Raw genomic sequence first — 24,130 nt, 5'->3', positions numbered from 1 at the left:
TTTTATATGAAATAGTGTTTGGTCATACAGATTCCACCTAGTGCACTATTTATATACAAATGGCACCCACTGATTCATCAGAGAAGATTTTAATTACTTGATAATTTGGTTGATTTCAAAACATCTGTCATTTTTTTTTTATGTACACATTTAATATTGTCACTTTGCATTGTGTATTTAATATGACAATAGCTTGTTGAAGTGCGTAATATAACTATTGATCTCAGTTATTGACAATTGTTCAATTTCAGTTAAGTAGAGGGGTAAAAGTTAATGATAAATTATACACAATTATTCTAAATAAAGAAAAAAATATTTGAGCTTGCATAAAATGAACTCAATTTAGTTGCTTCTTAATGAGACTTGCATGGAATACGTTTTTATCAGTTAGCTGCGCAAACTCCAAACTAGTAACTCAAAAACAAACAAATTTCAGCCAATGTAGAAATACTGTTTTTATTGGTTAAAAGGGCATAAAACACAAAATATTTATTTCATGATTCAGATAGAGTTTTCAATTTTAAACAACTTTCCAATTTACTTCTATTAGCAAATTTGCTTCATTATTTTGGTATCCTTTGTTAAAGGAGCAGCAGCGCACTAATAGGAGCTAGCTAAGCACATTGGGCGAGCCAATAAGGAGAGACAAATATGTGAAACCACCAATCAGCAGCTAGCTCCTAGTTAGTGCACTGCCGCTCCTGAGCATACCTAGGGATGCTTTTTAACGAAGGATACCAAGAGAATGTTTCCCCCCTTTCATGTAATTTAGCTCTGAAAATGAAGCAATTTTAACTTCTCAGAACATGAAAAGCACCCTGCTGACGTCTTAAGGCTAACCCTACTACATATATTTCACAAATTGGCTTTAACTGATACAACTGCAAAACAGAGTACTTTTTACTAACATTATGACAGTGGCTAGCCTTTTTGTCTGCAGGTTGGCTTCTCCAAATATGGCAAATAGTGGGTGAAGTTTGGCTACTGAAAAATAATTGCAGTAAAAATGATGTTAAGTTGTTTTTAAAAAATTAGACTTGGCGGATATGTTATTCTAAAGCAACACAACAGAAATGTCTTGTCATTACAAGGCATTTACTGTCCCTTTGGGAAAAAAGAATTACGGTTTGTAAGGACTGAAATATAAGTAAATTTAAAGTTGTTGTTTTTTTTTTTTGTTTGTTTTTTTTTTTAAATGTTGTCAATGTTTAGCTTTTATAATTCAAGAATAAAAATGACAATACCTTGGCAACAAAAATCCCATAGTCTTGCAGAGGCTCAACAGCCCTTTGAAGTTCTTCCAAAAAAATATTGCTACTGGGTTTATCTAAAATAAAAGAAACATTATGTATTAATCAAAAGATTCTATGATAGAAGTTATCATTCTTGGATGGATGGATGTGTATTAAATATAAACATATTAAAGTGTATCTTCTTTATTAAAACAGTTCTTAATAATATTAGGATTCCTACATCTGAGAAAAATAAAATGTAATAAATGATGTTTAATGTTAAAAAAATAATGAATACATAAATAGATTTAAAAAAGACACGCACACACACACACACACACACACACAAGAAAGGTTTATTTTAAACATATTTAAAAACCAGTATATTCGTCTCTGAGCTTGTTTAATGCATACAAAAGATGCAGCTCAGTAAAATTAATATCAATCACGCATCATTTATCAATTACAGCTGTGGATGTCAAACACAATACCTGAACAAGGAATGTTGTCTTACCCTTCTGCAAGGTGTCACACAGAACTTAAGGGACATGAACCCCAAAACATTTCTTTCATGAGTCAGAAAAGACATGCAATTTTAAACAGGTTTCCAATCATCAAATTTGCTTTGTTCTCTTATTATTCTTTGTTTAAAAGCATACCTAGGTAGGCTCAGGAGCAGCAGTGCACTACTGGGAACTAGCTGCTTATTGGTGGCTGCACATTTGTGCCTCTTCTTATTGGCTCACTCAATGGTTTCAGCTAACTCCCAGTAGTCCATTGCTGCTCATTCAACAAAGGATACCAAAATAGTCAAGTAAATTTGATAATAAATTAGTAAATTTCCAAAGTAAATGGGAACATTTAAGACTGTATGCTCTATCTGAATCATGCAAAAAAATAAATTAGTATTTCATGTCCCTTTAAGGTTGAATGTGAACAAGTTCACAATTTATTCTAGTTATCTTTAAGTATGACATATCTAAATCTTTAAAAGTTTTAGTGTCAAATTGTGTAATATTGCTTATAAGACCTTGAGGTATGTATCCGTAGTAAATATTGAACTTATTTTGGAGACCTCAATGTTGCTTTTAAACTGTACAAATGGTTGAAAAGTGTTACCTTCAATTGGGACAGTGAACAGGTTTGAATGTAAGTCAGCTCCACATTTTCCCAGGGTTTATTGAAAATTACTTGATAGAGCATAATTCTCAGCTATCAAGAAATAGAGTGAATGGGGTAAATTTAGGTCCAGTTACTGCATGAGACCACAGTCTAAATTAAAGGGGCAGTCTACATCTTAGTTATCTTAAAGTCTTACTTTAGATTAAGTTGCAAATATCCTCCTGCACCCCTGTCCATATCATGTAGCAGGAATGGTAAAAAAGTTATTTTGAAATTAATATTTTTTCTGGTCACTTTGAAATGGCTGCCAAGTCCCACCCACTGTATGGGCTACATCTGGGCACTCTGCTGAATAGCATTGACAGTCTGTTGAATTCAACCAGTGAGTCTTTTGTGATTGGAAGCCATATGCAGCCCAGATTGAGGTAAGACTTTAAGATGACTAAGGTGTAGACTGTCCCTTTAAGCACCCACATGCGAGAAACACAGTGCCACCTAATTAGTATTTGCCTTGATCGTTAAGCTTCCATGAAAACCTGACAGTGGTGCCAACAAAAGGTTCTTTTATCCATGCAAAAATAAAAAAAAAATTTTGTCTGAGTAACAAAGCAATGTTTGACTATTTTGGTTTTGTCTTGGTTTGAGCCAAATGGTATTTCCCATTGAAGTGGAATACCCAAAGAAGTCTTCAGATGTTTTTTTTATGAAAATATTTTTTTTGGCATAATATACCAAAATCTTAAACACAATCCAAATTGAAGCATACTAACTGAAAAGCACATGCCTATCTGAAATTTATAAATCACAACATTCTCATAATAAATAAAATACATTTTTCTTATCTGTTCGCATGTAAAAGGGAACCTCTTTTAAGAAGGTACAGTGCCAATACAGTACTCCTGCTATGAGCATTGCAAGTATCAAATGTGCATGCAAGGGGAAAAGTGTGCATAACAAACGTCATCACAGAACATTTATCAGACTCATTTTTGCAAAGAAAGGACTGCAAGTTGCTCCTATTCAGATTCTAAATGCACTATTATGAATTTCAAATCTTACTTGTTTGTCCATATAGTTTCCTGTTTCGTTATTGACTCTACTTATAGGTCCCAGAAAAGGTAGAGGTTCTTTTTCTGGTTGCACTGTGAGCCCTAGGGAGCACTTACCTGCACTGAAATAAAGCAATGATGTTCTTCCAGGCATAAGATTGTTGTAATACGTGTCTGGACTAAGCTCCAGCAGGACAGATTTTGCATTTGCGGTGATAATTGTTCTTAAAAACAAAAGCAAAATGACTAAATTGCTATGTCGAGTCATCATCTATCTGAGATTGATCGTATCAGCTATGCGAAATGTCAGGAACAATATCTGAAAAACAAAAGAAATGAAACCTTAAAGAAACAGTTACCTGGATTACATGATACTGCTTTAGAAGATGGACAAATGAGTGTCAAATGCTCTGAGGATCTAGCAATTTCTTGAGTATTCTCTAACAAAAATGGGAATGCTGGAACAAATCATTAAGCAATTCACTAAGACAGCATCAATTCATTTAGAGCTAAGAAAGTTTTATAGTACATATTTGCTTCCTCGCTTCCCTGTATTTTTGTATCTTTTATGTCTATCATGACTGTGTTTTTTTAAGTTTTTTGTTTTCTAAGTTATCTCTCTGGACTCCATCAGTCTGTTTCACACTCTCACTGTATCTTTCCTCAGTGGCTTCTGTTTAAATTTCACACTACACCTGTCAAAGCATCACTTCCTGTTCATATACTTCTTTATCTTGTTTTTTCTCCTGTTTCACTCTACTACAAAATGTCTTTCCAACCAAGATACCTAAAATCTAGTGACGATACCAGACTATTACTCTAGTAAGAATGATGACCTAACATAGGGTCTTTGCAAGTGTGAGACGACTTTCAAATGAGTTGTTTCAGGCGTGAGTTGCCCGGTTTTTGAGAAAGAGGCAGGATATGATTCTATGTTGATCACATGGTGTCATCAGGGGCTTATTTCAAGTTTGGGGTCTAACATACATATAGGTCAGTAGGAGACTGAATTGCAGGATCTTAAATCCTACCCCCCCCGTACCTTGGCAAAAATCATAAACTAAACTCTACTGGACTTGTAAACTTTACTACCTGAAAATAACTACAAAAGGCAATACAGATTTTTTGTTTTTATTACCAGGCAGTAACATTTACAAATGCAACAGAATCCAGGTTCATTGGGACTGCTGCTATCCTGGGTGGTATACTAAAAATGGCGTTCCTGGGATGAAAACTACAGAAAGAATAAAATGAAAAGATGAAGACTTTATTTTTATAAACTGGCCAAAAGTCTCTTTTTTCTTTTACAATAAAAAAGAAATTAATGGAAAAAACAGCTCAATCTCAAATATGGAAACATATAAAATTCTGGACAAACTTGTGACTAGGAGTAATAGTGTCTCAACTATACCATCTCCACAATCTATCCTTTCTCACTGCACAACTTGCCTCTTATAGCGGTACAAAAATTATCTATAAATGACTCCCCTGCCATACATTGCTGACAGATGGTAGATTGAAATTGCGAGCTGAACTTTGAGCTGAGAAAGAATGGCACTGTGTGTAATGATTGATATAGATATCAGCAGCTTTCTCATTTTATATCTCACCATCCTGAGAGGCACATGGTTTGTAGAGCCCTGACACCATTTGATGCACTATGTAACAGTCAACAACCGATTAAAGGGGTCTTGACCATGACATATAAGTTCTTATTGAAATTTCACTCCCATAATCTCCCAATTTCTGTTAGATCATGGGAAGAAGAGCTACTGTAACATATTGCAGCAGGTGTTTAGGCAGGAGTAAGTACGCATCCTCTTTGGGTATAACAGAAAAGAACATAAAATTACTATGCAGTTGGTACCCAAAAATGAACCCACTGGAGAGGTTGTAACTCTTGTGTTGTCTCTTGAGAAATACCATTATTATGTTGTTAAACGTATGGAAGACTCTCATTCCAATACATTTTTGTGGGAAGAGTATATTGCATCTACTTAGTCAAATGGTTAGAACTTAAATATTTTTTTTTCAAACTTAAAGGGACCTGAAACCCACATTTTTTCTTTCATGATTTAGTGAGAGCATGCAATTTTAAACAACTTTCTAATTTACTTATATTATCTAATTTGCTTCATTCTCTTGATATTATTTGCTGAGTAGCATATCTAGATATGATCAATAGCTGCTGATTGGTAGAAGCACATAGATGCCTTGTGTGATTGGCTCACCCATGTGCATTTCTATTTCTTCAACAAAGATTATCTAAAGAATGAAGCAAATTAGATAATAGAAGTAACTTGGAAAGTTAATTAAAATTGTATTCTCTACCTGAATCATGGAAGACATTTTTTGGGTTTAGTGTCCCTTTAAAGTAACATGAAACCCAATTTTTCTCTTTCATGATTCAGATATAGAACAAACCATTTTCAACAACTTTCCAATTTATCAATTTATTCATGGGTAAGCCAATAATATAAGGCATTTATGTACAGCCACCAATCAGCAACTTCTGAGCATACCTAGGTATTATTAACAAAAGATACCAAAAGATACCAAGAGAACAAAACAAATTAGATAATAGAAGTAAATCCTAAAGTTGTTTAAAAATGCATGATCTCTGCTGGCGGTGATTCTCGCGCCTCTCCCAAGTTTGGGAGTTTGCATTAGGACAGTCAATACTATCACTCAGGAACCTACTCAGCGGCACCTCATCCCGTTGAGAAGGCAAATAAACTGCCTAACACACCCAGTATTTATGTCGTTATAAAGGGACATTTGTTTGGCTCTATACATTTAACCACTACTTGAAGTTCCAATATACTGGCTGCTGTTGTCTTTTTAAAGTATTCTAAGGAGACAGGGCAAGAAACAAACGGATCCGGCTTACAGCTGCAAGTTACCTGGCACCTCCTGAGTTTCCCCGAAAGCTGCACTATTTACCTGTGCTTGGGACTTTTTTTTTTTTCCCCTCACCGGTCTCTCCCTTCCCACCTCTAGTGTTGGCTGAAAGTTCCTGTCGTGGAACCGCAACTTGCTGACAGGAGCAGTTTGTTCTGACGCCGGACATTGTGAAGATCTCGACCCAGCTTTTGGTGCTCCCCTCCCCCTCTCCCACCGGTGCTGCGTGAGAGGGGGTAAGGGAGATTGTCTTTGAGTGTGCAGCGGAGGTTTGCGACCTGGTTCGCCGGTCCGTTTGACGGACCCCTGCATGGATCCTTCCCCCTCCTCTCCCACCGGTGCTGCATGAGAGGAGGGAGGTTAGCGGCTGAGCTGTGAACGCCGAAGAGAAGTGGTGAGGGGGATTCCCTAACTACTTGAGTATAGCAAGCAAGACTCCCCGCAGAGGCATCAACAGGAGGAGTAGCAGCGGATAAGTGGGGAAGGAGGAGGTGAGTGGGAGAATCATTCTCGGGAGAGTGCACAGGGAGGAACTTTCCAAAACTCATGGTTAATGCCGGAGATATATACTCTCTCACATTAAGGCAATAATAAGGGGAGATAAAGGAATGAATAAAAAAAAAGAAAAGAACCGTGTCTTGTAAGGTCTCAGAACTGAGCCAAAGGATTACAACTGCTGCCTACAATTTATTATAGAAAGGAGAGGGGACGGAAGGGAAGAGAGAAGGAAGGAAGAATAGGGACAAAAGAAAAAAACAAACAAACAGAAACTGTTACGTTACTTGGCAGTAAAATGCTAACCTAATATTACTTACTATAGAATAGAAGGGCTATATTTCGTTATGTTGCCATAGTTTGGCTTACATCAGAAAAAAGCTTGTAATAAGGGTTGACTATTTTTCTGCTTTGCCTGTTTAAGTTTTTTAAGTTATTGCTCTCTCACAAAACTAATTCCGGAGACTTTCTGTATAAATAATAGATTGAAGTGATTGCCTCAGATGTTCTATAATTTGAAACTCTAGCTTCCCTTATAGAAGTCACTAAGGCCGAATTAAAATTGACACTTTGTTTTTTTTTTTTTTAGCACATGAATAGCTACAAAATGGTTATATCTAATGACATACAAAGGGCTTAATGTAACGCTTAGGGACTTGTGATGAAGCACCTCTAACGTATTAACTGCCCTCATTATAAGAAGTTAATTGTGTGCTTTTTTATATAGCCCCCCTATCTCTGATGAAAGAGGTGTAAAAATTTGTATTACTGAATTAGTGGTTAAATTAACAGGTCATTGCCTCTTTTTCTTTCATTTTCCTACTAGATTGTATATTAGAATTTCAACTTGGTCAGTAGGATGGAATCCATTTGGCCTCAACTTTTTTAAGATGGTGTTTTGCTATAGATTATATGTACCCTAGTAAAACCTTTTTTTTTTTTTTTTTTTTTTTTTGTTTCTTAGGCCTGGTTGAAATTTTGTCTATACCATACTAAGTTGTTTTTTGTATAGGGACCTAATTGTAGACTTTCTATATAAATAACAGATAGAAGTAAGTGCCCAAGAGCCTTCTATTTAGGAATTCTTGCTTCTCTTTTAGAAGCCATTAAATCCGACTTAAAATTGATACATATATTAACATATGAATGGTTACAAAATGGCTATACCTAAAGAGATACAGAGCATTTGAGGTAATACTTAGAGACTCCTGAAGAAGTGTCTTTAGTTTATTTCAATGTTTTCCACAGGAGAATTTAATTGAGTGCCCCTTCAATAGCCCCCTTATTTCCCATGAAAGGGCAGTAAATCTATATCACTGATTTAGGGGTTAAATGAACAGGACATAGCCTCTTTTCCTTGCTTCCTAAGAATAATAGACTGTATATTAGAATCCCAACTGTTTAGTAGATTAGAACCTACTTGCTTTCATTTTTTAAAGACAGTGTTTGGTTATAGACTATATATACTCAATTATATCTTGTTTTGCAATATCCACTGTATAAATCTTGTGGGAGAATTTATCTCTTCATTTTCCATCTTAGGCCCGTCTGAAAGTTTGTCTATATCATACTAAGTTGTTCCCTATATGAGGACTTAATTGCATATTCTTTCCTAAAAAGCTTTCTTTCATTTACAACAATAGACTGGGGAGGGAGGGGGTGGGGAATTAGAATAAGGTGGAAGAAAAGTGGGGGAAAAAGAGAGAGGAAATTCAGTAAGACTTATTTGGGTCATAAATCTTACTCTTGAAAAACTGTCTAAACTACTAAAGATATAGCTCCTTACTTAACCCTCCTTGGTCAGAAATATACAATAATCTAGGATCGAAAGATCGTTTCTTGAAGTTCTTGGTTGCTGTCTCCCAGGTAGCAGTAATTAATTTCTCTTTTATAAAATTAAGACTGTTTGCTATTCTTAGATAACACAAAGGGTTAACATTAACAAGACACGACTAGGGTAAGAAGTCCACTTTGGGGCCAGTTGAAGTAAAAAGAAACTGTATCAAGGGTTACAATAAGGTTATTCAGAACTGTTAATTAGCTGTTGGAGGAGAGATTGGAATAGAGTAAAAACTACCCTGCTAGAAACTGTACTAAGGAGATAAGAGCAATTGCTGGTTTCTATATTCCAAGCTTACACTTTATTATACGCCGCGGTCTCCTCTAAAAAGAGGGGGAAGGAAGGGAGGGGCAGACAAGAGGGGAAGAAAGGGGAGAAAGCAAATAAGGGAAAAGGCACTCTCACAAAAATATACTTAACTATAATTTATAGTTAACATACTTGTATCATTTTTTATAAATTCACATTATATCCGGTCTTGAGCTTCTTGCACTTTTTGGGCCTTGTGCCCTATTACACAGGTTTTCCACTCTTTTTTCACTGGCACAACCTCACTTTCTCTAAATTAATAACTCTATCATCACACGTCACACTCACAATCACTTCCCCCCCCCCCCTTTTTTTTTTTTTTTTCTCTCCCACTGCACTTACTTACTAGGAACGTTTGATTAAACAATTCCCTCTTCACCTTCACCCCCAATCACGTGGTACATGGACAAATTTCTCTCGAACTCTCTTAAAACACCCTCCCCTAATATGGCAGGGAGACATAGGGACAGGAAACTCAAGAACACACAGGATTCAGTTACTGACCACCAAATTAATCCTACTAATCCCGCAGCAATGCCAGAAAATCTTAACATGCAGATGTTAGTAACTACCATAGCAGAGGCACTCTCTCCTAAATTTGAAACACTTAAATCTGAAATTAAACAAGATATCTCCGCCTTAACTCAAGAGGTAAGGCAATTCTCGAATAGGCTGCAGGAAGTAGAGCAGAGGGTCTCGGATTTGGAAGATCAAGTAAGTCTACATAGTACTAAAACGGAGACCTCAACCAAAAATCTTCAAAAAATGATGGATAGGCTAGAGGATCTTGAAAACCGTTCCAGACGGAACAATCTAAGAATAATTGGACTTCCTGAAACCAATCAATTTGAAAACCTTGATACTTTCATTTCCGACACACTCGTTAAAGCTTTAAAAGTCCCATCCACATACCCACCGATTATAGTGGAAAGAGCCCACAGAATAGGTGCTCCTCGTTCGGATAGCAACAAGAGTGGTAGACCTAGACCTGTAATCGCAAGATTGCTCAATTATAAAGATAAAAACCTACTTCTGCAGTATTTTCGTAAAAATCAACCAATCACTATAGAGGATAATAGGATCTTGATTTTTCAAGATTTTTCGGCAGATACAGCCTTAAAGAGAAAAGAGCTGGCCCCGACTTGTTCTAAATTCATTCAACAAGGGTATAGAGCGGCCTTGATTTACCCTGCTAAACTTAAAGTGGTAGTAAAAGGGACAACACATATAATTGAGGATGGCCAAACTGCAGAAAATCTTTTTAAGACCCTAGACACATAAATACTAGTCATAAATCTAGTTTATCCTTTTTAACATCTCGGAAGACAGGTGTATGGCGAAGGTAGCTTCAGGGTTGATGATAAGGAATCCCCTTTTTTTTTTTTTTTGCTTTTTTCCTTTTTTTTTTTTTTTTTTTCTTCCCGTTTGCTCCTGGTTCCTCTCCCGCCCGGTTCTCTCCACCCCCCCCCCCCCCCCGCGCTCTCCTAACCTTTTTCTCACTATACGTATTAGAGAGATATGACGCAAAAACTAGAAAATCTTAAAATTGTATCCTGGAATGTAGGGGGAATATCGTCCCCCATCAAACAGAAGGCAATATTGACACATTTGCGGAAAGCCCAGGCTGATATTGGACTTATACAGGAAACGCATTTAAATTTAGAGGAATCACTAAAATTAAAATCATCCTGGGTAAAGGAGGTATTAGCGGCTCCAAGTTCTGGAAAGAAAAAAGGGGTCGCAATACTTATAGGCAAAAGAGTCCAAGTGGAGATTTTACATTCCGAGGTCGACCCTGGGGGGAGGTATGTTGTGGTCAAACTGAAAGTAGGTCAGTTAAAATATACAATTTGTAATGTCTATGGTCCGAATAAAACTGACCCTGACTTTTGGGATTCACTACAGGCCAAGCTCCTTCTTAGCAGTGAAGGCCATTTAATCCTGGGGGGGGATTTCAATATGGCTCCACAATATCCTTTAGACAGACTCAGAAGAGACACTAAGCTCTTGAAACAAAAGAAAGATAGCCTTGATTTTAAAATGATTAATAAGATTAAACAAATCCTTGCTTTACGAGATATTTGGAGATCTCAAAATCCTGATACTCAGGACTTTACATGTCTATCTAAGGCTCATAAATCTTTATCTAGGATTGATCTGTTTTTAATCGATGATCGGCTAAGCTCTGCAAAGGTAAGAACAGAGTTAATGCCAATTTTTTTGTCAGACCATGGGCCTATCTCTCTCGAGCTTAACTTTGCTCAGCCGAAATCAAAGATTTCGCGATTCTTTTTTCCCTATTATTTATCCACTGATCTGAAATTCAAAGAGTGGCTTAGGAATAAATTTAAGGAATATGCTCAATTTAATAATAGCTATGTAGACCGCACAGATATCTTCTGGGAAACTGCTAAAGCAGTCCTCAGAGGGGAAATTACTGCATATTCTGCTAGACTGAATAAGAGAAGGAAGGCAAGAGAGAAGGAAGTATGTAACTCAGTGATTAATTCTTACAATCTTTATCTACTTGAAAGACTTCCCTTAAATTGGGCAAGATATATTCGTGCCAAATCTGCAAGAGATACTTTCTATCTAACCCAGGAAACTCACAATGAGCTTAGACTGCAAGCTAAATTGCATAGATTCGGTAATAAGTCTGGTAAAATGTTAGCTAAGTTAATTAAGAACGAGAACAAAAAACCTACTATAGACAAAATTCAGCATAATGGGGAACACCTATCTAAGCCTGAAGAAATCTCAAATATATTCCATCAATATTTTCAAGAACTTTACACTGGCAAGGAGTTTGACATAGAGAAGGCGAATGAATTTTGGAGTAAAATTACATTTCCTACGGCCACTTCTGAATTAATTGACAGTCTTAATTCACCTATCACAAGGGAAGAAATTGAAAAAACAATCATTAAACTTTCCCTTAACAAGGCGGCTGGGCCGGATGGATTACCCAATGAGTTCTATAAAATTTTATCATCAGAGATAGTCCCTTATCTGGGTAATTTGTTCAATGATATCTTTATAAATAATAAACAGGTCACGCCTTCTTTCTCGTCTTCATTCACTACATTGATATTAAAAGAGGGGAAGGACCCTACACGTAAAGAGTCTTATAGGCCAATCGCACTGCTAAATTCGGACTACAAGATTCTTTCTTCAATTTTAGCAACTAGGCTTCAGTCTATTCTATCCAGAGTGATCCACCCGGACCAAGCCGGCTTCCTCAATAACCGCAACTCTTCAGCAATAATTAGAGAATTACTTGTCACCATGGAATTTATCCAAGGATTGTCTCTACGGGGGGAGGGGAGAGAGGACTCCCCGGACCTGGCCATTTTGTCAATTGACGCAGAAAAGGCCTTCGATTTAGTAATCCATAAGCATATAATTTTCTCCCTATCAAAGTTTGGGATTGAGGGCAATCTCCCTAAGTTTGTGGAGAATTTATATAACCATTCTTATACACGCCTGATTATTAACAATGACACTTCCTCTCCAATTGCATTGGATAGGGGCACTCGCCAGGGCTGTCCTCTCTCCCCGCTCCTTTTCGATGTAGCCATAGAACCCTTGGCAATTATGATTAGGAGCTCTGTGGAGGGTATTAAAATCCAAAATCATGAAATGAAAATCGGTCTATACGCAGACGATTTACTTGTTTACCTCTCCAATACAGCTCAGAATATTCCAAGGCTTCTGAAAATCACTGATCATTTTGGTGCTTTCTCAGGGTATAAAGTAAATGCTACAAAATCTGAGTTAGTCTGGCTTAGAAAAAACACTAGAAGTAACTTAGACTTACCCTTCAGACTGGTAACGGAATCAATGAAATACTTAGGAATCAACATCCCAATTAATTTGAGGGACCTATATAAAGCAAATATAACTCCAATGCTTGTTTACTTAAAAGAAAGGCTTAAGGCCTGGCAAAACTTACCACTTTCAATATCTGGTCGGTCAGCTCTATTTAAAATGGTACTTCTCCCAAAGCTTCTTTACATTCTACAGAATGTCCCAGTAATTCTTTTCGAAAAAGATGTACGATCAATGAATTCATCAATTAGGCAATTTATTTGGCAGGGGAAAAGATCCAAGATAGCCCTTTCTAAACTGGCAGTACCAAGAGAGCTGGGAGGCCTAGCACTACAAAATTTAAGATCCTATAATTTATGTTTCCTAGCTCGCATAGTAGCGGACTGGATATCCTCCAAGAATTATGTTTTAAATAATGAACTCGAACTTAACATATGTGAACCGTACTCACCAGTGGCTTTGGCGCACTTGGAGCTTAGAGATCTTCCATTAAGCATTAAAGAACTTAAATTTATCTTGAACCCTCTTAAAGCTTGGTCTAAGCTAACCAAATCTCTCTCAATAAGCTGTATAGCATCAAAATACCTCCCTTTGATCAGAAACCCGAATTTCCAACCAGGTCTAGACTCTTTGGTTTTTAAGAGATGGCACAATAAAGGATTGGATAAGGTTATTTACTTAGTTGACCAGGATAGAAAGTGTGTCAGGTCCTTTGAAGAGCTGAGGAATGAATTTAATTTGTCCAACAAAGACTTTTTTGCGTATCTGCAGATAAGGCATTATGTCGTTGATCTTGTCCATAAAATTGGATGGAGCTGGACTTTGGGCAAATTGGAAAATTGGCTAGTAATAACTAAAAATAGCTCTATGTCCATTGCTCCCTGTTATTATATGTTGGGCCTCAATAGAGGCACTTCTATTCTGGAGAATCTGGCTCTGACTTGGAATACCTTAATTCCACATAGTAACATTGAACCGAAAACTATCCAATCATCAGTAAATAAAATAATAAAAACGACTCTATCTTCTAACTGGCGTGATGCACACCTAAAACTTTTGCACAGGGCATACTTTACTCCGGAAAGGGGCCTAAGAGTCCGAAATCAGGAATTTAATAAATGCCCCAAATGTTCTTACTTGGCTGCAGACCCAATTCATATGTTCTGGCACTGCCCTAGACTGAGAAACTTATGGAGCAAACTAGAATACTGGCTTAAGAATAAACTGAAAATTGAATCATTAGCTTTGACTCTGTTCCAGGTCATACTATGTCTAAAATTTGAAGATAGGTGCCAGCCTAATGAGAAACTAGTAAACTTGTCTATTTTGGCTACTAGATACCTGATATGCAAAAAATGGAAATCGAGATCAATTCCATCCATCTCCGAAATTAGGAATCATTTAAAGAAACAATGTGTTTTAGAACAAAAAAATGCGAATATAGATAACGAACTAGATATAAGGAAATTCTTTGATAAATGGGCACCGTTCATTAAGATTCTCCCTGAGAGAGACATTGACTATTTGATCTCTCCATTTAAGAACTCGGAGATGGTTCTGCTTGGTATTTGGTAGGCGGTGGGGGTTAGAGAGAATCGGGATCTTCCCTCCCCCTTTCCCCTTCCCCTTTTTTCCCCCCTCCCCCTTTTTTTTTTTTTTCTTTTTCCTTTTGTTTTCTTTTCTTTCTTTTTTTTTTTTTTTTTTCTTACCCCCTTTTATAAATAATTAAAAAATCCCAACAATGAGTAATGAGTTAATGGATAGATAATTCAGTCAATTCACTGTGTATATGACTTGTAATATGCATTTTATGTTTGCTTGATATTGTTTTTCTTTCTCTGTTTTTCTCTGGTGCTAACATAATATGTCTAACAACTGAAATAATTCTCGTTTTTTGTTATCATGGATCCTGTACTTGTTGCTGGTTATAAATAAATGCTAAAAAAAAAAAAAAAAATGCATGATCTCTCTGAATCATAAAAGAAAAAAATGTGGGTCTAAATAGAGCTTAATCTTTATTTCATATTTGCTAATATTTTGTTTACTTTTCGAAAAATGCAATAAAACTTTATTTTAAAAAAAAAAAGCAAATCTCACAAGAACGATAATTTTTTTTTTTTTTGGTCCAAAATTAGCTAATAAATGGTTAAGACTTGCTCATTAGCTAATGCTGTTGCTCTGGGTCCAGATGCAGAGACCTACAGTCTATGCTCTATTCTAAAGTGATTGCATAAGTGCTGAACATTTCTCAGATGAAACTTGTTCATTGCATGAGACTATTCATACAGAAAAGCTTGTAACCCATTTTCACACTACCTCTTGAAAATTATTGGCTTTTGTAAAAATGTTTGTTGTAGTGATGCACCGAAATGGAAATTCTGGATGACTGAAACCAAAAATCCAGGATGCACTTGGCTGAAAATTTCTTTTTTTTTCTTAAAATTATTTTCAAATATTTTTTTTGCATATTTAGGGGTAGATTTATCTTAAGACCACTGCTCCTTAACTTGTCCGCCAAGTTAAGGTGGCGGACAGCAATCATGATTGACACCCCCTGCTAGTGGCTGATTGGCCACGAATGTGCAGGGGGCGGTATTGCACAAGCATTTCAAATATGCAGTTGGCATTTATCGATGTCGGGCTGACAAGATAAATCGGGCCCTTAGACTATTTAATGAATCAATCTGAATTGAAAAAAACGGCAAGCCAATAAAATAAAATAACCACACTTTTATTCAAAGTAAAACACTTACATTGGACAAAAATATCTTGAAAACAATAATATGCTACACAATATACTGTATTATTCTTTATTTAGTTCTTTGTAACAGAATCAGATTTAACATTTATACAAATAAAGTATAGTCCTAGAAAACTATTATATGCAAAACAGTAAGTCAAGTAATGAACTCAAACAGCAGTTCTAGGCTAGAATTAAATTTGAAATATGCTACATAATAATTTTACCGAAAATAACAGGCAAAAAAATTAAATAACCGAAAATGACATTTTCGTCCGAAACGCTCTTGCGGACGAAATTTCAGTGCATCCCTAGTTTGTTGTAACTATCAGTAAAAGAGACATAAAACCCAAAACATTATTTTATGATTCAGATACAGCATACAATTCTAAACAACTTTCAATTTTACTTCTATTACCAAATGTTCTTTGTTCTCTGTGTATCCTTGTCTGAAGTGCATGAAGATATGCTCAGGAGCGTGCACATGCCTACAGCACTATATGGCAGCAGTTTTGCAAGAGCCCTAGATGGCAACACTTTTTCCTGCCATGTAGTGTCCAGGCATGTGCATGCTACCTACCTATGAATTTTTTCAACAAATACTACTATAAGAACAAAGCAAATTTGATAATAGAAGAAAAATAGAAACATGTTTATAATTGTATGCTAAGTCTGATTCATGAAAGAAAATAATTGGGTTTCATGTACCTTTATGGGGTACTCACAGTAGATACCCAAACTTTCTTAAAGGGACAGTCAACACCAGAATTTTTGTTGTTTAAAAAGAAAGATAATCCCTTTACCCATTCTCCAGTTTTGCATAACCAACACTGTTATATTAATACACTTTTTAACTCTCTGTAATTAACTTGTATCTAAGCATCTTCTGAACGCACCTTGATCACATGACATTTTATTTACATCTATTGACTTTTATTTTAGCCAATTAGTGCAGTGTCTGCCACAAGCCACAGGCGTGATCACAGTGTTATCAATATGGCTCACATGAACTAGCTCTCCCCTTTTGTGAAAAGCAAATAAAAAGCATGTGATAAGAGGTGGCCTTCAAGGGCTTAGAAATTATCATATGAGCCTTCCTAGGTTTAGCTTTCAACTAAGAATACCAAGAGAACAAAGCAAAATGGGTGATAAAAGTAAATTGGAAAGTTGTTTAACCCCTTCGCGAACGAGGACGTGCCAAGAACGTTCTACAAAAAAATACCCTTAACAACCAAGGACGTACCGGGCACGTCCTCTGGGGTTTCCAGCGGTGGAAGTGATCGCTTCCAGCCGCTTTCAAGGTATTGCAGTGATGCCTCGATATTGAGGCATCACTGCAATACCTTTTTAACCAACGATGCAGAGAGGGCCACTCTGTGGCCCTCTCTGCATCGGCCAGCGATGATGCCGATCGTTGGTGGGAGCCATTGCAGGGAGGCGGGTGGGCGATTCATTGCTGGCGGATATACGACAGAGGGGGCGGGATCAGGTGCAGGGGCGCTGGGAGCGGGTGGGACCGCTACACTGTGGAAAATATAGAGGGTAATAAATGCAGGGAGAGGACAATCTGAGCGCAAGAAGCCGCTCAAACAGTATTGCAGTGATGCCTCGATGTTGAGGCATCCTGCAATACTGTTCCTGACTGCTAGGCTCCATTTTGATCGTTCCCACAGAGCGATCACTTCCGGTTTGACTCAACGTGGAGCCCAGCAGTCAGGTAGAGCATCAGAAGCCATCGGGCAGGCTTCTGATGCTCTGTAAGTGTGCTAAGTGCCTCAGTGGGTCAACATAACATATAGAAATATATATATATATATATATATATATATATATATACACACACACACATACAGTATATATATATATATATATATATATATATATATATAAAGGTTTAACAAAATAGCCCCATATAGCCACCCTCCCCCATGTGGCTTCAAAGATGGCGATGCCCAGTGCATCATGGGGCTTCTGGGGGTGTCCCTAGCCTGCCTCATCATAGGTGCACGCTGGGGTCATCCAATCTGAGCTTGCTCTATAATTTAATTTATAATAATAAAATATCCCATTTGTCTGATCATGTCAATATTAGTAAATATTGACACTGATTAGTGTGGATCTCCCTCCCTCTCCTCACTTGCGTTTTTGTGGGAGAGATCTGTGTTGAGAGAGAGAGATTTAGTAACTTATATTAGTTTAAACATTGTGAGACCCAAAGGTTCTTTTCAGAGCCATTAATCCCTAGCTAGCCAGTGATCACTACAAATCACTGGCTCTTGCACAAAAGCACTTTTTTGCTCTGTGCATTTTTTTAGGGGTTCATTTTTTTTTTAGTAACTTTTTGTGAGACCCAAAGGCTCTTTTCAGAGCCATTTAGTTAATTTAAATTTAGTATTGATTTTTTTTTTAGTAATTAAACCCAAGCTTGCCAGTGATCACTATAAATCACTGGCTCTTGCAGAAAAGCACTTTTTTGCTCTGTGCATTTTTTAGGGGTTCATATTTTTTAGTAATTTTTTGTGAGATCCAAAGGCTCTTTTCAGAGCCATTTAGTTAAAGGGACAGTCAACACAAAAATAGTTGTAACATTTATCTATAAAGTTGCCCTAGATCGTTTTTACTAAATATATGTTTTTAAAGATAATCAGTTTTCAAGTTAAATCACTTAATTTTCCCACTGCTGCCGTTTTAAAATGTCTGTATAGCTCCGCCCCTTTTTTGTCATCTGTGACATCATTAAAATCCTGTGTTCCTGTAATTGTTCTAAATTACTCGTAACCCTTTTTTGCACATGCTCAATGTGCCTATTGTACTCTGGGCACTTTTTCACAGGATTATAGGCGCAATAAAAACTCTTACAATACATAAGAACATTGTCTTTTTGTATCTTATGTTTAAAATGTCTCCTGCTAACAATAATTATTAGAATGCAGACTAGTAATGAGCGTTCTCACTGTTCTCTGTGACAGCCAGTACTTGCGCCACAGGTTCTCCATTAAACCACTTATATATTATGTAACTGAAGGTTCACTTAGAAACCACATAATAAATAATCTAAATTGCATCACAGTCAAAGGGACACAAAACACCTTTGAGACTGTAATATAAAATGTTTTATTATGTTTCATAAAACAACCTATAAGCATGTGAAAAAGTGCCCAGAGTACAATAGGCGCATTGCGCATGCGCAAAAAACGGGTTACGAGTAACTTAGAACAATTACAGGAACACAGGATGTTATAGATGTCACAGATGATTAAAAAGGGGCGGAGCTACACAGACATTTTAAAACTGCAGCAGGGGGAAAAGTGAGTGATTTAACTTGAAAACAGATTATCTTTAAAAACTGGCATATATTTGGAAAAAACGATCTAGGGCAACTTTATAAATATATGTTACAACTATTTTTGTGTTGACTGTCCCTTTAATTTAAATTTTGTGTTTTTTTTTTAGTAATTTTTTTTCTCTGTGACAGATAAAAATAAATCATGTCACAGAGAACATATAGTGCTGAGGAGGCATATGCCATCCTTGCGTCAGAGTCAGACGCCTCTATGTCGGACTCGGACCCCAATTTTGACCCTGCCATATGCTGAGATACATCATTAGATACAGTCTCAACTGATAGTGATGTATCTGTGGCTGCTACCCCCCTGCCAGAAGGAGACGTGTTGCTCCAGCTGCCATTGCTGCTGAAGGGTGGGTAATGCCTCATCTCCAGAGGACAGATATCCCAACCTTCAGAGCAAATCCTGGCATCAATGTGGATGTTGCAGGATTTAGCCCCCAGCAGTTTATGGAGGTGTTTCTGGGAGATGATGTATTGGGGAACATTGTTGCCCAAACTAATTTATATGCCCATCAGTTCCGTGCTGCAAACCCTGACACTTTTTTTGGCAAAGCAGCAATGGGCCCCCATCGATGTACCAGCATTTAAAAAATTCTGGGCATCGACTATGCTGATGGGCATCATAAAAAAAACCTCCATACGCGCCTACTGGAGAAGTAGCCCCATTTGCTCTACCCCCATTTTCTCCCAGAGTATGTCGAGGAAGAGGTATGAAATGATTCTACATGTTATGCACTTCAGCAACAACAGACTGTGCCCCCCTAGGGAGCATCCTGGCATCAATGTGGATGTGGCAGGATTTAGCCCCCAGCAGTTTATGGAGGTGTTTCTGGGAGATGATGTATTGGGGAACATTGTTGCCCAAACTAATTTATATGCCCATCAGTTCCGTGCTGCAAACCCTGACACTTTTTTTGGCAAAGCAGCAATGGGCCCCCATCGATGTACCAGCATTTAAAAAATTCAGGGCATCGACTATGCTGATGGGCATCATAAAAAAAAACCTCCATCCGCACCTACTGGAGAAGTAGCCCCATTTGCTCTACCCCCATTTTCTCCCAGAGTATGTCGAGGAAGAGGTATGAAATGATTCTATATGTTATGCACTTCAGCAACAACAGACTGTGCCCCCCTAGGGAGCATCCCCAGTTTGACAGGCTGTATAAAATTCGCCCACTGATTACCCACTTTGCTGCCAGGTTTGCAGAGGCGTATACACCTGAAAGGAATATATGTGTGGATGAATCCCTGATGAAGTATAAGGGAAGGCTGGGATTCAAGCAGTATATTCCTTCCAAGCGCTCCAGATATGGAGTAAAGGTGTATAAGCTCTGTGAGGGTGAGACTGAGTATATTCAGGCCTTTCCGGGTGTATGAGGGAAAGGATAGCCACCTTGACCCTCCAGGTTGCCCAGAACATATGGGAACCACTGGCAAGATTGTCTGGGACCTGATATTACCCCTAATGAACAAAGGGGTACCACTTGTATTTAGCTCAGTTTTATCATTTTTATACAAGTGTCCTTTTGTTCAAGCTACTGTATTGCTTTGAAACAGTAGCTTGTGGTACAATTAAAAAGGACCGCGCAGGTTTCCTAGGACAACTTGCACGCACTCGGCTACAAAGGGGGGAGACCTCAGCTCTGAGCCAAGAGGAACTGTTGGCACTTAAGTACAGAGACAAGAAGGATGTGTAGATTCTTACCACCATCCACAATGAGAGGACTGTGGAGGTCTCTGTACGTGGCAGAGCTGAAAGCATAAGGAAGTCAGTTAGGGTTGCAACCTTTCGCCCAGAAGATTCCTGGACACTTTTTAAATGGGGGTGGAGAGGGTGTGTCTCAGGACGTGGCTTCTCGTTAAATCAAATTTACATACATATAGATATATAGATATATATATATATATATATATATATATATATACATACACACAGGTAGCCCTCAGTTAACGCCAGGGTTAGGTTCCAGAAAATCGAAACCGTTGTAAATTGAAACCTAGTTTATAATGTAAGTCAATGGGAAGTGAGGGAGATAGGTTCCAGGCCCCTCTCAAAATTGTCATAAGTAACACCTAATACATTATTTTTAAAGCTTTGAAATGCTAAACAGCATTATAAACCTAATAAAATAGATTGTGTCATCATCAAACTAAGTTTAATAAACAAAAACATTTGCTAAAACGCACCTAATAAAATTATCACACAAACACAGACTGTATCATCATCAATCTAAGTTTAATGTACAAAAACAAAATAATCACACAACAGACTGTATCATTATCAAACTAAGTTTAATGAAGAAAAACGTTTTTTTACTTGCATTTTTCTGCAGCTAAGGGAAGTGGCTGCTAGATCTTGTTCCTTTAAAAACGGCTCCAGGTCTGGTTATACACTGATTTCAGCCTGCCTGTGTTTAATCACACAACAGACTGTATCATCATCAAACTAAGTTTAATGAACAAAAACGTTTTTTACTTGCCTTTTTCTGCAAACAGTTCTATGCATTGAGTCTGCAGCTAAGGAAGTGGCTGCTAGATCTTGTTCCTTTGAAAGCTGATCCATTTATCATGTCTGGCTTGCTTTTCTTTGCATGTGCTTGCTGCAACACAAGCGGACAGCTCCACCTACTGGCTATTTTAATGTATGCATGCGCTAATGCTTTCAATAGCAGCCAATGCTTTTCAATAGCAAAAAAAAAGGGCGTTATTCTGAAACGGCGCAAATTGAACCGTCGTAAACCGAGGGCCACCTGTGTATGTGTATATATATATATATATATATATATATATATATATATATATGTATGAATATTTAAATTTATGGAGCACATTCTTACTGCATTTTACAGTTTATTCATGCATAAATCCCCAAATACTATTTTTGTCGAGGTCATCCAGAACTACCCCAGTCAATTGTGCTATTATTTCGAAGTGTCTAGGAAAAACAGCAGCCCTGCTACTAAGTGGTAAACCACACAAACTGAGCTTTATAATCTAGCTATAGTTTATGCACATCTAACAAAAGACAGAGGAAACAAGAACAGGGGTACACTATTTTTAAACCTGAAAGTAAAGGATCAGATGATATTTGGATCTGTAACAGGATAATATTATATAAACGAATTAGGCTAGTATTTACATTTAAGGAATTATTCAATTTAGCATTGTTCACTTTAATAGGGTACTGTCTTGCTTGTTCATCTTTCCTTTTTTATTGGGTACATATATAACAACTCTTATTATTAATATCTGGTGGCTTCATAATCTCAATACTACAGAGATATTTATGGCCTTGGTGTGTAAGCCTCACCCTTAAATTCTAATCAAGATTCACCTAACAGCGTTCTATGTATCCTTAAATAATGTTTAGTATACCAACCTTTACCTCCCAATACAGATATTAGTTTAATAATAGCGATAGATACCTGTGAGATAATGTTATCTGACAGCGCTTTTGCAGGTTTGTTCATCTCAGTTGCGTAGAGACAAAGCCACTTATAGCCTTGATGTTTGTGTAAACACAGTCAATTCTCTGGCTCCTACATCATATGGCCCTTACACACAGACTAGGAGTGGCACCAGCTCTTACCTTTCCCTCTAGCTCCCTTTCCAACGCACGGAAATCATTATTACAGACAAGAACATGCAGCGGATAACGTAGCCGGGGTTCCGTCGGAGAAATCATAGTACACGGTGGGGTATCACCCTCTGTCTGACTACTCGGAGCTCATTGCCTCCTCGGGCCATCCAGGAGCACCGCACACCCAGTTACAACTTTTCAAAACAAGGAAGTGACGGGATACGCCCACATTTCGGACCAGAAGTCAGTAGAGTTTGACAGATTGCCCAGACAAACCACAATAATGGAAGCTCTGCTCTTCATACACCTCTATTATTTTTAATTGCAGCGCTACATGGCTGAAAGTTACAGATGCGGAAGTGGTGAAGCCTGAATGTTGCCCTGAGAAGGGCGTCGCTGGGATGGTTTCTTACAGTTGCTGGATCAGCTGCCCCTCACCGCGGGAGTCCGGGACATTCCTCCTGATTTCCGGGGCTGTCCCAGGTGATACCGGGGCAGATGGCAACCCTAAGCCAGTGTGCATAAAGGCTAATAACTGGTATATGGGTGGGGTTGATCTGGCAGATCAGCTGCTGCAGCTCTACCTAATTATGCAGAGGACAACGGCCTGGTACAAAAAGGTTGCAATTAACTTAATGCAGATTGCAACCCACAACACTTTTTTGTTGTTCAAAAAAGCAAACCTCGGAATGAAACTGACTTTTTTACAGTTTTAGCTCCAGATCATTTCGGGGATTCTGTACCAAGATGCATCTGCTCCATGGATAGTGATGGGAGAGAGCAGAGTTGGGGCTACTCATTTTATTTTAGAAATCCCCCCTACTGCCGCAAAGCAGAAACCTAAAAAAAAAAAAAAAGACTCTGTACCAAGAGGGGGCAGAGAAAGGGACACCACCTTTTACTGTCCTGATTGCCCTGGACAGCCCGGGGACTGCTTTAAACGGTATCACACACTGGGGGGGTTGGTTATGTTTACTGTTACTGAGTTTGTTTGTTTTTGTACTTTTACTGTGCCAGTTTTTTACATTTCACTGTTCTATTTTTTTATAAGTTCTAAAATTGGTGCTGTATTTTACCAAAACCCCTGTCAAACCTATGCATGAGGGGCATGGGTGTACTCAGGGGGTCTTGCAGAAAGCAACCTGGAGTGTTTTCTTGCAATAACTTAAAACAAGCTCTTCTAAATCATAGTCAAAAAGCAACGTGTGTGTAAAAATGAAAATTGAAAAATTACCACCATACACTTTCTCCAATTTTTTTGGCTAAAACTGTTGCATCAAAGGCATCAAAGCACTCCATATACAATACCTTGGGGTGTGAACATTTCAAATATATACACTTTCATGGCAATAAATAAAACTGGGTTATGCAATAGGCCCCCGAACTAAAGATAGGCCTATCAGAAGAAATACTCTCACTTTCAACTCAAATTACAAGTCATACAATTGTAACTGAACCTTCCCAAAATCCTGCCAAACCTATGCATGGGGGCATAGGTGTACTCAGGAGGTCTTGCAGAAAACAACCTGGAGTGTTTTCTTGCAATAACTTACAACAAGCCCCCCTAAATCATAGTCAAAAAGCAATGTGTGTGTAAAATTGAAAAATTACCACCATACAATTTCTCCATTTTTTTGGGCTAAAACGGTTGCATCAAAGGCATCAAAGCACTCCATATACAATAC

General features: G+C 37.7%; 1 protein-coding gene across 2 annotated transcripts in view; it reads right to left on the bottom strand.

Annotated features, from left to right (window-relative positions):
• Nucleotides 1-24,130, bottom strand: part of TXNDC16 (thioredoxin domain containing 16) — a 381,032-nt gene that overhangs the window by 331,500 nt on the left and 25,402 nt on the right. For both annotated transcript variants that reach the window (XM_053697616.1, XM_053697617.1), the window contains 2 exons: nt 3,521-3,722; nt 1,245-1,327 (listed from right to left, as the gene is read on the bottom strand). In XM_053697616.1, coding sequence (XP_053553591.1) covers nt 1,245-1,327; nt 3,521-3,674 — 237 coding nt within the window. In that variant the 5' untranslated portion in view covers nt 3,675-3,722. The remainder of the gene's footprint in view (nt 1-1,244; nt 1,328-3,520; nt 3,723-24,130) is intronic.

Source organism: Bombina bombina, chromosome 1 (genome assembly GCF_027579735.1).
Source record: "Bombina bombina isolate aBomBom1 chromosome 1, aBomBom1.pri, whole genome shotgun sequence".
Taxonomy (NCBI): Eukaryota; Metazoa; Chordata; class Amphibia; order Anura; family Bombinatoridae; genus Bombina; species Bombina bombina.
Note: the sequence above shows the minus strand (reverse complement) of the source record. Positions and strands in the feature narration are given on the sequence as shown.